This window comes from Centruroides sculpturatus, unplaced genomic scaffold (genome assembly GCF_000671375.1).
Source record: "Centruroides sculpturatus isolate CEXI.00-Female unplaced genomic scaffold, Cexi_2.0 scaffold160, whole genome shotgun sequence".
NCBI classification, from domain to species: Eukaryota; Metazoa; Arthropoda; class Arachnida; order Scorpiones; family Buthidae; genus Centruroides; species Centruroides sculpturatus.
In genome coordinates this window covers 555,697-569,035 of record NW_019384435.1, presented here as the reverse complement: position 1 = coordinate 569,035, position 13,339 = coordinate 555,697, and the positions used below count along the sequence as shown (strand labels likewise).

General features: G+C 27.7%; 1 protein-coding gene across 1 annotated transcript; it reads left to right on the top strand.

The window, feature by feature from the left end:
* Positions 1–701: 701 nt before the first annotated feature.
* On the top strand, positions 702–12,534 carry LOC111619914 (adenosine deaminase-like protein A). Its single transcript, XM_023361738.1, has 7 exons — positions 702–790; positions 1,537–1,676; positions 1,746–1,806; positions 2,833–3,126; positions 7,951–8,077; positions 10,711–10,811; positions 11,965–12,534. The coding sequence occupies exons 1-7, from the start codon at positions 758–760 to the stop codon at positions 12,163–12,165; spliced, it is 957 nt and encodes a 318-aa protein (XP_023217506.1). The 5' UTR covers positions 702–757; the 3' UTR covers positions 12,166–12,534.
* Positions 12,535–13,339: the final 805 nt, after the last annotated feature.

Genomic DNA, 13,339 nt, shown 5'->3' with positions numbered 1-13,339 from the left:
ATTAAATTTTATACAGTTTATATATTTTAATATTCATAAAGCGATAAAGATTTTGAGGGTGGTTGAGTTTTGTTGGACATCCGAAGAGGGGAGGGGGTTAATAAATTTTTATTTAATTTTTTCGGTTTCTTCACAAGTAGATTATAGAATACAATATTGCAATATTGCAATTATGTGGAATCGTTATCACTCAGTTCAAATTTATCGTCTTTTAATTAATTATGAGTTTAGCGTCCTTGAAGTGCGGTATGTTCTCACGAAAAGTCGACATAATAGCCAACGTTTTATCAGCTTATCCGTATACTTCATTAATTAATTTAAAACCCTTTCTGTAATCAAACTGTTAAGACAGCCTCGTTTTATGCTTTTACGGATCCTCTAGGTCTTCTAGTGTACCGACGCTCGAAACGAAATCAAGCTCCCGCGATTGCGCTGTTCGCCGTAGCGGCATAATTTAGAACTAAGATTTCAGCAGTGCTCTAGAGTCTAGACTCTAGACCAGTGTTTCCCAACGTTTTTTCGTGCTATGCCTCACCTAAGCCTTTCTAAAATTCATATGCCCCCCTAACATATACAGCGGCTATAAGGTTTCGAATTGCCCTTCTGTGGGGCATGGACTCCACGTTGAGAAACACTACTCTAGACGCTCGTATTGATCTACACAGGTATTGTACTGTAGTACAGCACATTGATCTACAAATAAGACACCAGAGGGCACCACTCAAATTAAAGATAGAAAATAATAATAATAATTACAATGGAACAATTTTGTAACATTATTCCTAAAGTGGTTAGTTTATCAATTTATTTTATTAACATTCCAATTATTTGCATGTGATTACGTTATTATTAATTTATAAACTAGTTAATATGAAAAAATATAAATCGTAAAAAACTATTTTTATCGAAAGTAAATTAATAAATTTCGAATTAAACAGAATTCAATTCATTATAATTTTAAAATTATTTTGTATTAAAAAGGACGTAGAATATTTCATTAATTTTAAATTAATTTTCTGTCTTACTCGAGGATACGATGTTGATGCTTACGCAATGAACACACATTAGACAAAATGGCGAACGTAGCTGACAAACTGCGCTTTAAAGAAGAGAGAAGGAGGCAAAAAGCCTTCTTAAAACAAATAGAAACCCCGGAACAAAAACGTCTCCGAAGATTAGCGAAGAAAGAAGCGAAAGAAAGAAAACGGAAAGAGCAAATGGGATGGGATGAAGAATACATGGGATATACAAATACTGACAACCCATTTGGCGATGCCAATCTTCTGAAGACATTTGTTTGGAATAAAAAGTTGGAAAAAGAGGGACTTAAAAGCTTAAAAGANTTAATTCTGAATTGTAATCTGTAAATGCAATTTGATTTGAAACAATGAAAACTTTCCTAAATTAATTAGTGATTAAATAATTTCATATGTGAGAAAGAAATTTTAATGAATATCACTTAGTTGAAAATTTTTATAATTATAGCTGTATACATGAATTTTTCCAAATATTTTTAATCTTTGAAAATTCTTAAAGGAACTACATGCTCATTTGAATGGTTCTCTAAGTTCTGAAACACTACTAAAGTTGATGAAGATGAAAAATTTAACACAATCTGATCAGTTGATTAATCCATCATTGTTAACATATTCTGGAGGAAAAAAGACAATGACTGAGTAAGGTAAAATTTTTATTATTTATCTTTGATTTTGAATATTATAAATATTAATAATGTTTCTTTTCAGATGTTTTAAGTTATTTTCATTGATTCATCAAATTACTGATTCCCCAGAAGCAATATATAGAGTATGTGTTATTTACAATTATTTTAATACACAATATTTGCTCTGAAAGTATACAGTGCCACCACACTTGCACTGTAATCAAGTATTATATAGTTGTATCCAAACAATAATATTTGAATAGATTGCTGCTCAAAAATAAACAACAAATAGATTATTGGGAATAAAACAAAAATTGTTTTATTGATTTGTTTGAATACAAGTTAAGGAATACTTTTATGTTGACAAGTATACTACATACAAATGAATAAACTGATTATTAGAAAAACATGCAAGTTTATTGTTTTTACAGTTTGATAGTCAAATATAGCATTGAAATGTTCAATGGTCATTTTTGTCTAATAGTGTGTGCAATGCAGGCTTGATAACAACAAACATAGGCTTGTGTTAGCAATGACATTGTTGATCAAGTTTTGTGGTAGTAATCTCTGTTCTTGTAGAAGAGCCTGTTAGAGCTCCAAAAGAGTATGGAGTGGGGTGCTACAATTTCAACCTGTCTTTCTAATGCATTTCATACATCCTCTAAGATAGTGTGACCCTTTGATGCTGATTCCCTTTGAAGCCAATGCTCAATGCCTTGATGCACAATGCATTTCATCATTTAGATGGTTTCTTCTACTCATTATTAAGAGTTATCCTATTTACACTTCATGAAACACACTGCATTTATGATGCTAACCAAAAATCAGAATAAAGTACTTTATAAAGGGACACAGTTCCAATTCTAGTACTACTGCTACTACTACTGCAACTTTCTTTTGCATTTCTGAAATCAGCAGTAAATTATATATCAAACATTTAAATTTTACACTAATTCCAAATAATAAATTTGATGTCTCAGTCTTTTTAAGTAGTTGCTTTGTTTTTAGCAATAGTAAATTTGTTTCTTATTGAAAATATTCTGTTCCAAAATTTGAATATATACTTTAGTTTAAACTAATTCTATTTCTTAAATTATTATGTTTGCTTTATTGTAATTTTCATTCTATTGATGCTTTATAAATGTTTTAATGAAATATTTTTTTGACAGGCTGCTTATGATGTGATCCAAGATTTCAGTAAAGATAATGTAAGATATCTTGAATTGAGAAGCACTCCACGTAATATTGAAGGAAAAATGACAAAAGAACAATATATAGAATCTGTTTTAACTGCCATAAAAGATAATGCTGAGAAGAATCCCAATATTTCAGTTAAAGTGCTGTTATCAATTGATAGAAGAAATTCATTATCTGAAGCATATGAAACAGCAAAATTAGCAGAAAAGTACATGCATTTGACAGATAATGATGTAGTGGGAGTTGATTTAAGTGGTGATCCTCAGGTATTAAATAATTCTATCATTTGAAATAATTACAATAATTTTAGATTAATTAAATTTCTATATTTTTAATTTCAGTAATTTTATTATGGAAAAAGACAAATAAAAAATTATTATATGAGGTATATTGTAATTGCAAAAACCATATTTATATACAGTAAAAACCTCTCTAGATAATCACTCTGAGTCAACCACACCTTTAGATCTAACTTGTAAGTTTGGATTTTCTTACAACAGAATTTTTATTCAATGGGATTTGTTGTTTTTAATTACCCTTTTAACTGTTCAGTGACCACCTATACTCATGATTCGTTTGTATGAAATACCTTCTTTGAGGCAGCCAGCCATGTTTTGATTTCATCATCCCATCCATAATTATGAAATTGAAATCATAGGTTTGTAGAACATGTAATGTTGGGCATGTTGCATTATATAAAGATTCGAGTGAGTCAAGCTTTCTAAAGTCCAAAACACACAGAGGGCTTTTTTAAAACTCATTCTGAGTTCAACCAAGCTCTCAATCAGACAGCTGGTTGGTATGGGATGGGACCTAACATATCCAGCACAGGCCACTCTTCAAAAAATTCCTGTGCTAATGATTATTCTGTTTTAACATATGAAAGTCTTATATTCTTGAATCTAACTTTTGTTTATTGAACATATTTGAATTTTAATAACAGATTGTTTTAACAAAAAAGAAAGTATCTTTTATTTTGTATTTAACTGAGTTAGAAAGACAATATTTTATATAATTGAATATATTTTGACTATTTACTTAAATACTTATTAGTGTTATGAACATATTTTAAAAATTTGAAAACATTAAAAAATTCATGGATTAAAGAGAAAGATAAAGTATTTAAAGCAATTAAATAATAATATGTATATGTATATATGTAATAACAATTTTAATTTGTACAAATAAACTAATTTTTTTAAGTTTAGTTACAACTTACAGTAGTTTTTGCACAAATGTTCTTTTGTCTTGTCTTCTCTCTTTTCATTCCTTTTCTTTTTCTTGTCTTTTGTCACGTGTTCAACTTCATGCTCCTTTTGCACAGCAAAGTTTTGGGTAATAATGGGATTCTTATTTCCTAAACACCTTACATTCCCCCACCTTATAGAGCCATTAAGAAGGTAATATTTTCTCAATACATGAATAAACATTCGTAGTTTTAACTTTTGAGGATCTACTAATTTCTTAGATACTTCGAGTAATTTTCGTTTTATTTTATAAGGTCCAATAAGGATCGGGTCAACTTTTTGTGTATTGTGTTTTTTTTTCTAGCCACACTATTCTTACCGAAAAATTTTGATAAGTTGATTGCAATGGGAATATTCAAAATCTCAGCGAGCAGCCAGCACCTCTCAGCACCTCTGTTCAAAATCTCAGATGACTTTCGGTTGCTGCCAGCGTGCTTCCACTATTGGCGTGCCGTCATTGGAAGCGGTGGAAGCGCCGCTTCCCTTGTATTTTTTAAAAAATTAAATACATATTGCGCGATTATTTTCATATTTTAACGTATTTTGGATTAATTAAAATTAATATTTTATTATAACCGATTTCGTATGTCCCATCTATAAGAGGATGTAGAAAAAAACGTGTATAATTCTANTTTTAAAAACCATTTAAAAGTTGTTTTTAAATTTTCAAATTTACATTATTTGCATGCAGTGATGATGGAACATTTTGCTTTTAATATATATACAGATTGGTACTAATTCATGCAACTTAATATTGTAGGGTATATCACACATTTGAGACCATTAATAATTTAATAACTAACATATAATAAATCTTTGACCATTATACTAATATGCATTCAGTTATCATTTAAACCCTTTTCATTTAACCTTTTTGGTCAAACTACAAATTACATAAAAACACAATATTGCATCATCAATTACCAAGTAATAAAATCCATTATAGATATAGTATAAAGAAATTATATCTAATGTATATTTTATAAAATTAAGTAATTGTCTCAAATGTATGTTATATCCTACAATATTAGGTTAGATGATTTAGTAATAATATACATAATAATCAATTTTATTAAGTTTTGTTAAATAACAATAGTTCAGGAAAACAATACAAATGCTAGAAAATAGATGTTTGACAACTCTTCTGCATGTTCATTAAATTCTTTAAATACTGTATCATAACTAGTGATGTGCCGGATATCTGCATCCATATCCGCAGATATCTGAGGGAAAAAAAGGATCCATATCCATTACTTTTTAGCGGATCTTTAACGGATCTTTTATCTTAATGAATTTCATTACTTATATGAAATTTTAAAGATAGATAGCAATAAAATACTAATAACTTCAATTCAAATCACTTTTTATTTCTTAAAATCACATATTTGGCACATTCATATTGCAAAAATTTTATCATGCAAAATTCATTTACTATCGTAAAGTATTTCCATATTACACTACTAAACTTTTTTGTCGACATTGTTTTTATTTTAATTTAACTCAACACTCTCCAAAGATACAAACATAATCTATGCTATCACGTGTCACACTAAACTATAAACAAAAACACGCGCAGTGCAAGTGAAAACACGTCACGTTACTAACGCAAAGCGTCAACTATCGGTCCAAGGTTACAAGCACTGGCGCCGACTGAGTACGATTTGAGATCCATATCCGTGTCTGTATCCGTGGATCTAGACACTAATGATTTGTATCTGTATCCGTATCCGCGGATATACATTTTTAACGTTCCGGCACATAACTAATTATAACATCATCTTAAAGGATAAAAATCTGTGTTTTAAAATCAAGGAAAGCATTAAATAAAAAATAATAAGTAAAATATTTTGAAATTGTATTCCTGAAAGAATATTATCACCTCTTGAAACAATAATTTAAATATTTTCTAGAAAACAGTAATTTATCATCTTTGCTACATTTTTATTAGTGAACAAGTTTTGAAATAACATAAAATCATATTATGTACGATATAAAATCTTTCAAAACATTTATACAAAACAATATACTATTATTGTTTTTTAGTGTACAAATAAAATTTTCATAGCATGTTTTTAGAAAGAAAGCAATAATAACTGCTCCTGTACAGTTCATAATGAAAAACTTTAACAAATACTGTATTGTACATTCAGTACAAAAGTAATTTTTTAATTTAATGTGAAAAATATTAATAGAATGCTAAAACTTTACAGATTCAAAAACTAATTATTAATTTTGTAAGTGCAAATTTATAAATATAATTTTTTAAAGAAATTCAGAATTCTACAGAGAAAATCAAAGTTTTAATAGTATCAGTTAAATTTGTATATGTTTAAATTTTTATTTAATAATTATTTTTAATGCCTATTATGAGGTTAAATAATCACAATTTGAAGATATTGAAAAAATAAAAAATGTTTGCACATTTTATTTATAAAACACAGTTTTATTAATCTCTCTTTTTAGTACATGTAATCTTCAAATTTAACAATAACATTGTGTTATAAAAACAATATCAAATAAATAAAACTATTATAAAAATTTCTTGTTTAATTCAGATCATAATCAATAAACATTCAGTTGGTATGTGGTCATTGTTAGATCCTTAAATAGTGCAGTCATACAAAAGTTATATCTGAAACTTCATCAGATATCTTTACTTGTTGTAATTAAGACATAATAATTTTATCCACAGCAACTTACAAATAAAGGAATTATTTTAAGTTAATTTTTTACACAGTAAAATAAATGTTGATAAAAATAGGCCAATTTATATATTTTTTTCTATTAGCAGATATGCCTCATCATTTACTTTATTAATATGCATTTTTTAAATTTAAATTATCATCAAATTCATTTATTGTAAAAATTAACTTTTTCATTTGAAAAAGCATTTATATATCTTTTCACATTCTTTTATTATACAGTAGTCCTGAAAACTCTGCACTCGATAACCCGGCAGTTTGGATAAATCAGCCACACCCTGGCAGGACAAAAAAACCTCTAGTTAATTTTCATTATAGACAGATTTATGTTTCATAAAGTATTTTCTGAGGTCTGTTTTATTAGGTAAATTACTGTACACTGTGTATGCATTAATTTTCATTTTCATGTAGTAATAGCTCTATGCCTTCATAAAGTACATACTTTTCCTTTGTTTAAGGGTATTTCGGCAGTTTATTCTCTGTTGTATTCTCAAGCAAACAATACGTACAAGTACAGAATAGTATTTTCTGAGGACTCCACACTTTTACTTATTCTTTTTTAACCCCATTCCCGATAACCCGCATTTTCACAAACTCGGCCACCCTTCGGTCCACATTAGGCCGAGTTTTCGGGACTCTACTGTACTACATGTCATAAAAATGTTACATTTTATCCTGTTAACTTGCAATTTTATAAAATTTTAATACTGTATATTTTTAAACTATCTATTATTATAATATATTTATGTGATGAATAATCTAAAATATTGTCATATTTTAGATGATTTTTGTCCACTTATTATTATACTCAATAAGTTTAAATAAAATGCTGATTAATAACCAGCATTTTTGTCAGTCATGTTATAAAATTTAAACATAAATTCAGATTACAGATGTAAATCTGTAATCTGAATTTATGTTTAAATTTTATGCATAATTTTTATATGTTGATATGGATATCCATGAATTGACATGCAAATACCTTTATCTGTGCAAGGCTCTAATTCTTAATTTAATATGAAAAATATATTTTCCTTTTTTTAATTTCAGTTATTGATCTTATTAACTTACTTTCCATAAATTTTAATAAGTATATTTCAATATATATTCAAAAATATAAATATATAATTATTTTTAAAAGATTCCTGGAAAAAATAAGGAAACAGAAATACTTTTGTCACTACCTCCAGATAGAATTGGCCATGGAACATTTTTACATGATTCTGAAAATGCAAAATCAAGAACAGAAAGTTTAAAAATACCTATAGGTAAATTTTTTTTTAATATGTCATTTGTCTTAAAAATTCATATTATGTTGTGTTTTAAGCAGTCTATTTCAAAGTTAATAGATAAGGAAATTAAATACACTTTAATAACCCAGTCCATCAATTACAGTAAAAAGAATTATATAGAATGTACTTTTAAGAATTCTTATTTTTGTCTCATAATTAAACAATTCTACAGAAAGATTACTGAATAATATTTTTATATGTTTATTTTGATTTAGAACTTCCAAATAACTGTTTTTCTTATGTTCATACAAAGATTTGTTTTACATTTTAATTTCTATATTTTAAATCCCAATCAAACAATATAGCTACAGCTTTGGAATAGACTTTTTGATATCAATGATAATATAAAATTTTTTATTTAAAGTATTTGGTAAGACCTTATTTTATTTCCTGTTTTTATAAAAATTCATATAAATGAAAATTTTAAAAAAAATAGCAAAAAGTTAAAAAGATGATGAAAGACAAAAACAAAAGCATAAATGCAATATGTTGGCATTATAATATTGCAATTGTTAACAAATCTGACAATATTTTAGTGAAAAAACAAGTACTTATTGTATTTTGATGATCTGGAAATCATGTTTATATTTTGTGGCATTGTAGATAATTACAAAACATTTTCTTTTAGTCCAACTGCTCTTGGTTTCCCAATATCTTCTACCAGATGGCTAAAGTAATTAATATCTTAATTACTTTAGCCATCTGGCCAGCGCATCTATTACTTTCATATCTCTCTCATTTCTATTGTAAAAAAAATATTTTTCTAAAACATTAGTTTTTTCATTTATTGATTCCTGATTAGATAATTTTTTATTCTTTCTTTTTCTGTTTCTCTTCAAATTTTGTTGATATATACTGCACAATACATCTTTAAAGCTAAACTTTCATATTTATTGGGCTGAAATTTGAAAAAATTGTAGACCTATAAATATCCACTGTTGTCTATTTGTCTGTCTGTCTTTCCTTAATCTCGAGAACGGAGTTAGGTATATGAAAGCTGAGACCGTATATGGAAACCTTGGGGGCAAGAGGTTCCGTTTAACTATATATGAACTTCCTGTACAAACTGGAAGTCACGTTATCTTGATTCAAAATTTTCCCTTGAAAAGAGTTACATAGATGATCAGCACGACTCTTTTGTTAAGAGGAAAAGTATGATTTACAGGGACAAGGCACTACTAATTTGAGGTAGAGAGCATATAGTTTAAATTAAATAAATTAAAAATATGATTAAAAATTGTATTGTGACAATATAACAATAAAAAATAATTTCTCATCAAAAAAATATTTTTTTTATCTGCTGTAAAGAGAGGTAATCCATTAAACATGCAGTCTTATATATTTTTTTTGTTTCTTGAAGTATTAAATTCCATTCAGATAGCAAATCAATTTTAAATGTTGCTGTGATTTTATCATTTGATGCTATATCTTTTAATAATTAATATGCTGTACTTCTGATATCTGTTGATGTAATTCCTTAACTGCATTTGCTCTTGATGTTTATGATGTATGACTTTTTAATGTTTTTAAAACAGACATGAGTATGAACTCTGGAAACTCATCAAATTTACAAAAAATGTATAGATTCTTTGTACAATTCTAAAAAAGTTATCATGTTTGAATTACTGTATTAGAAACAGCATTTTTAATACTAAATTAAGACTGTGAACTAAACAAGGAATGTATTTGTTTTGATTATTTGGCAAATTATGTCCTTAAATTCTGCCATATTTATCCCATTATCATAACCTTGACCTTGAATATTTTGAATATTGAAGCCACCTTTTTCTAATTTAGAAACAATTTAGTTGGCTAAACTACTACCAATATTTTTATTTTTTTTCTATAAAGTTTCTAATTAATTTCTTATTTTTTGAAGATAGTTTGGCACTCCTTCTAGTTACTTACCTAAGCTCACTTCACACTTGTCCCAGCCTTGATACTATATATATGTGGTCTCCTATTGATATATCCACGTCGTCTTTTTGGAAGTTTGAAATAACCAATCTAGGTTTGGTCTGGATAGGATCCTTAGAAATTTTTCATAGTCAGTCTGCCATGGATATGCCAGGTCCCCATCACCTGTTTTCCCTGTTGTGGGCCTGACTGAACTCATAATGGGTTTGATTAAAAACACTATTTTAGTGCCTTCAGGACAAAGAGTTAAAAAGCAGACAAAAATTTCTGATATTTGATAAATATTTCTAGAAGCTTCTACAGTGGATCCCTATAGACAAGAGAATACTTTTCCTTGGACTGAAGTATATCATAAATCTCTGTTCTCTGCTCTATAGCTTAACTCTCAGTTTGCTAATATACAACAGACAATGTTTGAAAGATGTCTGTTCTTTTCTTTATAACTTTAGTTGTGTTTTCCATATTGCAAAGATAATTTTAATATGAAAAATTTATACTAAAGTGAAAATATGAATAATATAGGTAAGTTTTCAAACTTAATTTTTTTTAATTATAATTCAAAATAATATAATGTATGCTTGGTTACAATTTATTCTTTTATTATATTTGCATTTTCTAATAATTTTAGGATTTAAAACATTGCAAATTTTACTAATTGTATGATATATGTAAATTTTAATTCTAAATTACAGAGATGTGTTTAACCTCCAACCTTATATCTGGAACAGTGAAATCATATGAAGATCATCATTTTAAATTATGGTTTGAAAAAAATCACCCCTGCATAATTTGTGTAAGTTTATCTGTATATGTTTATAAAGAATTTAATTATGAATATAATTAAAGTACCCTTATTCCATGAAGTCTAGAAAGATATTTAGCAATTTAAATGCAACAAAATTTGGTATGGGGACATTTCAGGAAATGAAAGATATTTTCATAAAATAAAAAAATATCAAAACTCACATTACGGCACTTTTGGTGTCAAAAGCAACAAAAATTTATCTTAGTTCTGTATGATTTTTAATAGTTTTAATGAATGAACTACATTTCTTAAATGTAGTTCATTCATTGCCTTCATATTTTATCATCAGTTGGTTTTCTCTGCCTTTCTTAAATCTCTGTATAGAATGGGTGTCATACAAATAAAACGTTTAATGGTTGCAATGCTGAAAGTGTCATAGTGGCAAGTTTTGGTAGTACAAGTTGTTTTACAGAAATGTCTTTTGCATATCTTGAAACATTATTCATATTAATGCATATTTAGCAGTCCAAATGCAACGATTTGGTTTCATTTCGACTGCTAAATATATCTCCAGACAGCATTAAAATAAGCACTTTAATTATGATCAGTATTTTCATTTCATCTGAGTAAATTAATGAAATATAAAATATCAGGCATATACTGAAATCAAATACAACATATTTTCACAATCATCTGACTATCCTAATATAAAAGTTATTAATAATTAACTCTCAACTAAATATTATAAAAATATATTTAAACTAGAGCTTTAAATCTGTGAAAATTATTGTTTCAATAAACTTAATTAAGGAGGGCCCTGCTAAGAATGAATAGTTATTTTATACTAATAACAAAGCATTAACTATATTTTTTATGTATATATTATTTCAGTATGATGATTGTAGCATGTTTTCACAGCCACAAATTCATTAGATTATATAATAACTTACGTATATCAATGTTGGCAGATATTTATCAACTGAATCTTGTAGAAAGTGTAATACATTAAAACATTTTTTAAAGTTCTCATTTATGCTTCTGCATAGATCTATACTGTGGATTATATTTGTGAATTTCAAGGGGGAAGATTGATCTATGAATCATTTACTAATTGAAAAACTCTGGTCTAATTTTATATATGTAAAAATTTATTATTAATTTTATTATTAGTTGTTGAAATCATTTTACTTTACATTTTTAGACTGATGATAAAGGAATATTTGGGACTTCTTTATCACGTGAATATTACATAACTGCAGAAAAGTTTTTGCTTTCTGAAGATGATGTATGGAATTTATCATACCATAGCATTGACTACATTTTTGCAGACTTTGATATGAAAGAAACATTAAAAAATTCATGGATTAAAGAGAAAGATAAAGTATTTAAAGCAATTAAATAATAATATGTATATGTATATATGTAATAACAATTTTAATTTGTACAAATAAACTAATTTTTTTAAGTTTAGTTACAACTTACAGTAGTTTTTGCACAAATGTTCTTTTGTCTTGTCTTCTCTCTTTTCATTCCTTTTCTTTTTCTTGTCTTTTGTCACGTGTTCAACTTCATGCTCCTTTTGCACAGCAAAGTTTTGGGTAATAATGGGATTCTTATTTCCTAAACACCTTACATTCCCCCACCTTATAGAGCCATTAAGAAGGTAATATTTTCTCAATACATGAATAAACATTCGTAGTTTTAACTTTTGAGGATCTACTAATTTCTTAGATACTTCGAGTAATTTTCGTTTTATTTTATAAGGTCCAATAAGGATCGGGTCAACTTTTTGTGTATTGTGTTTTTTTTTCTAGCCACACTATTCTTACCGAAAAATTTTGATAAGTTGATTGCAATGGGAATATTCAAAATCTCAGCGAGCAGCCAGCACCTCTCAGCACCTCTGTTCAAAATCTCAGATGACTTTCGGTTGCTGCCAGCGTGCTTCCACTATTGGCGTGCCGTCATTGGAAGCGGTGGAAGCGCCGCTTCCCTTGTATTTTTTAAAAAATTAAATACATATTGCGCGATTATTTTCATATTTTAACGTATTTTGGATTAATTAAAATTAATATTTTATTATAACCGATTTCGTATGTCCCATCTATAAGAGGATGTAGAAAAAAACGTGTATAATTCTATACAACAGACAATGTTTGAAAGATGTCTGTTCTTTTCTTTATAACTTTAGTTGTGTTTTCCATATTGCAAAGATAATTTTAATATGAAAAATTTANACTTCAGAAGTTAATTTAGTATCAAAAACGTTAAATATTTGAGTAGCCCAAGACATAGCCAAAGATTGCAGCGCCACAGCACTGGCAAAAATTTAAATTTGCCGACTGGAATTCTTTCGGATGATTGACTTTCGGATAATCGACGCTCTACTGTATATGTATTTTTATTGATACACGCACATAATTACAACTTTGTTGTATTTTCTCACGTCATATAGCTATCAAGAAATTGCGATAGTGATATATTTAATGATGGAAACCTATAATTTTGTTTACTTTATACAGTTAAATGTGAAAACGATATCTAAAGTTAGTTCGCCAGTTTCAGAAAGTTCGGGA

Excerpts from the sequence above, each read along its gene's own strand:
- LOC111619914 (XM_023361738.1), top strand. The coding sequence starts at position 758 with ATGGAACAATTTTGTAACATTATTCCTAAAGTG. Across the intron at positions 1,677-1,745 it reads GGAAAAAAGACAATGACTGA|ATGTTTTAAGTTATTTTCAT; the intron begins GTAAGGTAAAAT and ends GTTTCTTTTCAG. Across the intron at positions 10,812-11,964 it reads ATCACCCCTGCATAATTTGT|ACTGATGATAAAGGAATATT; the intron begins GTAAGTTTATCT and ends TTACATTTTTAG.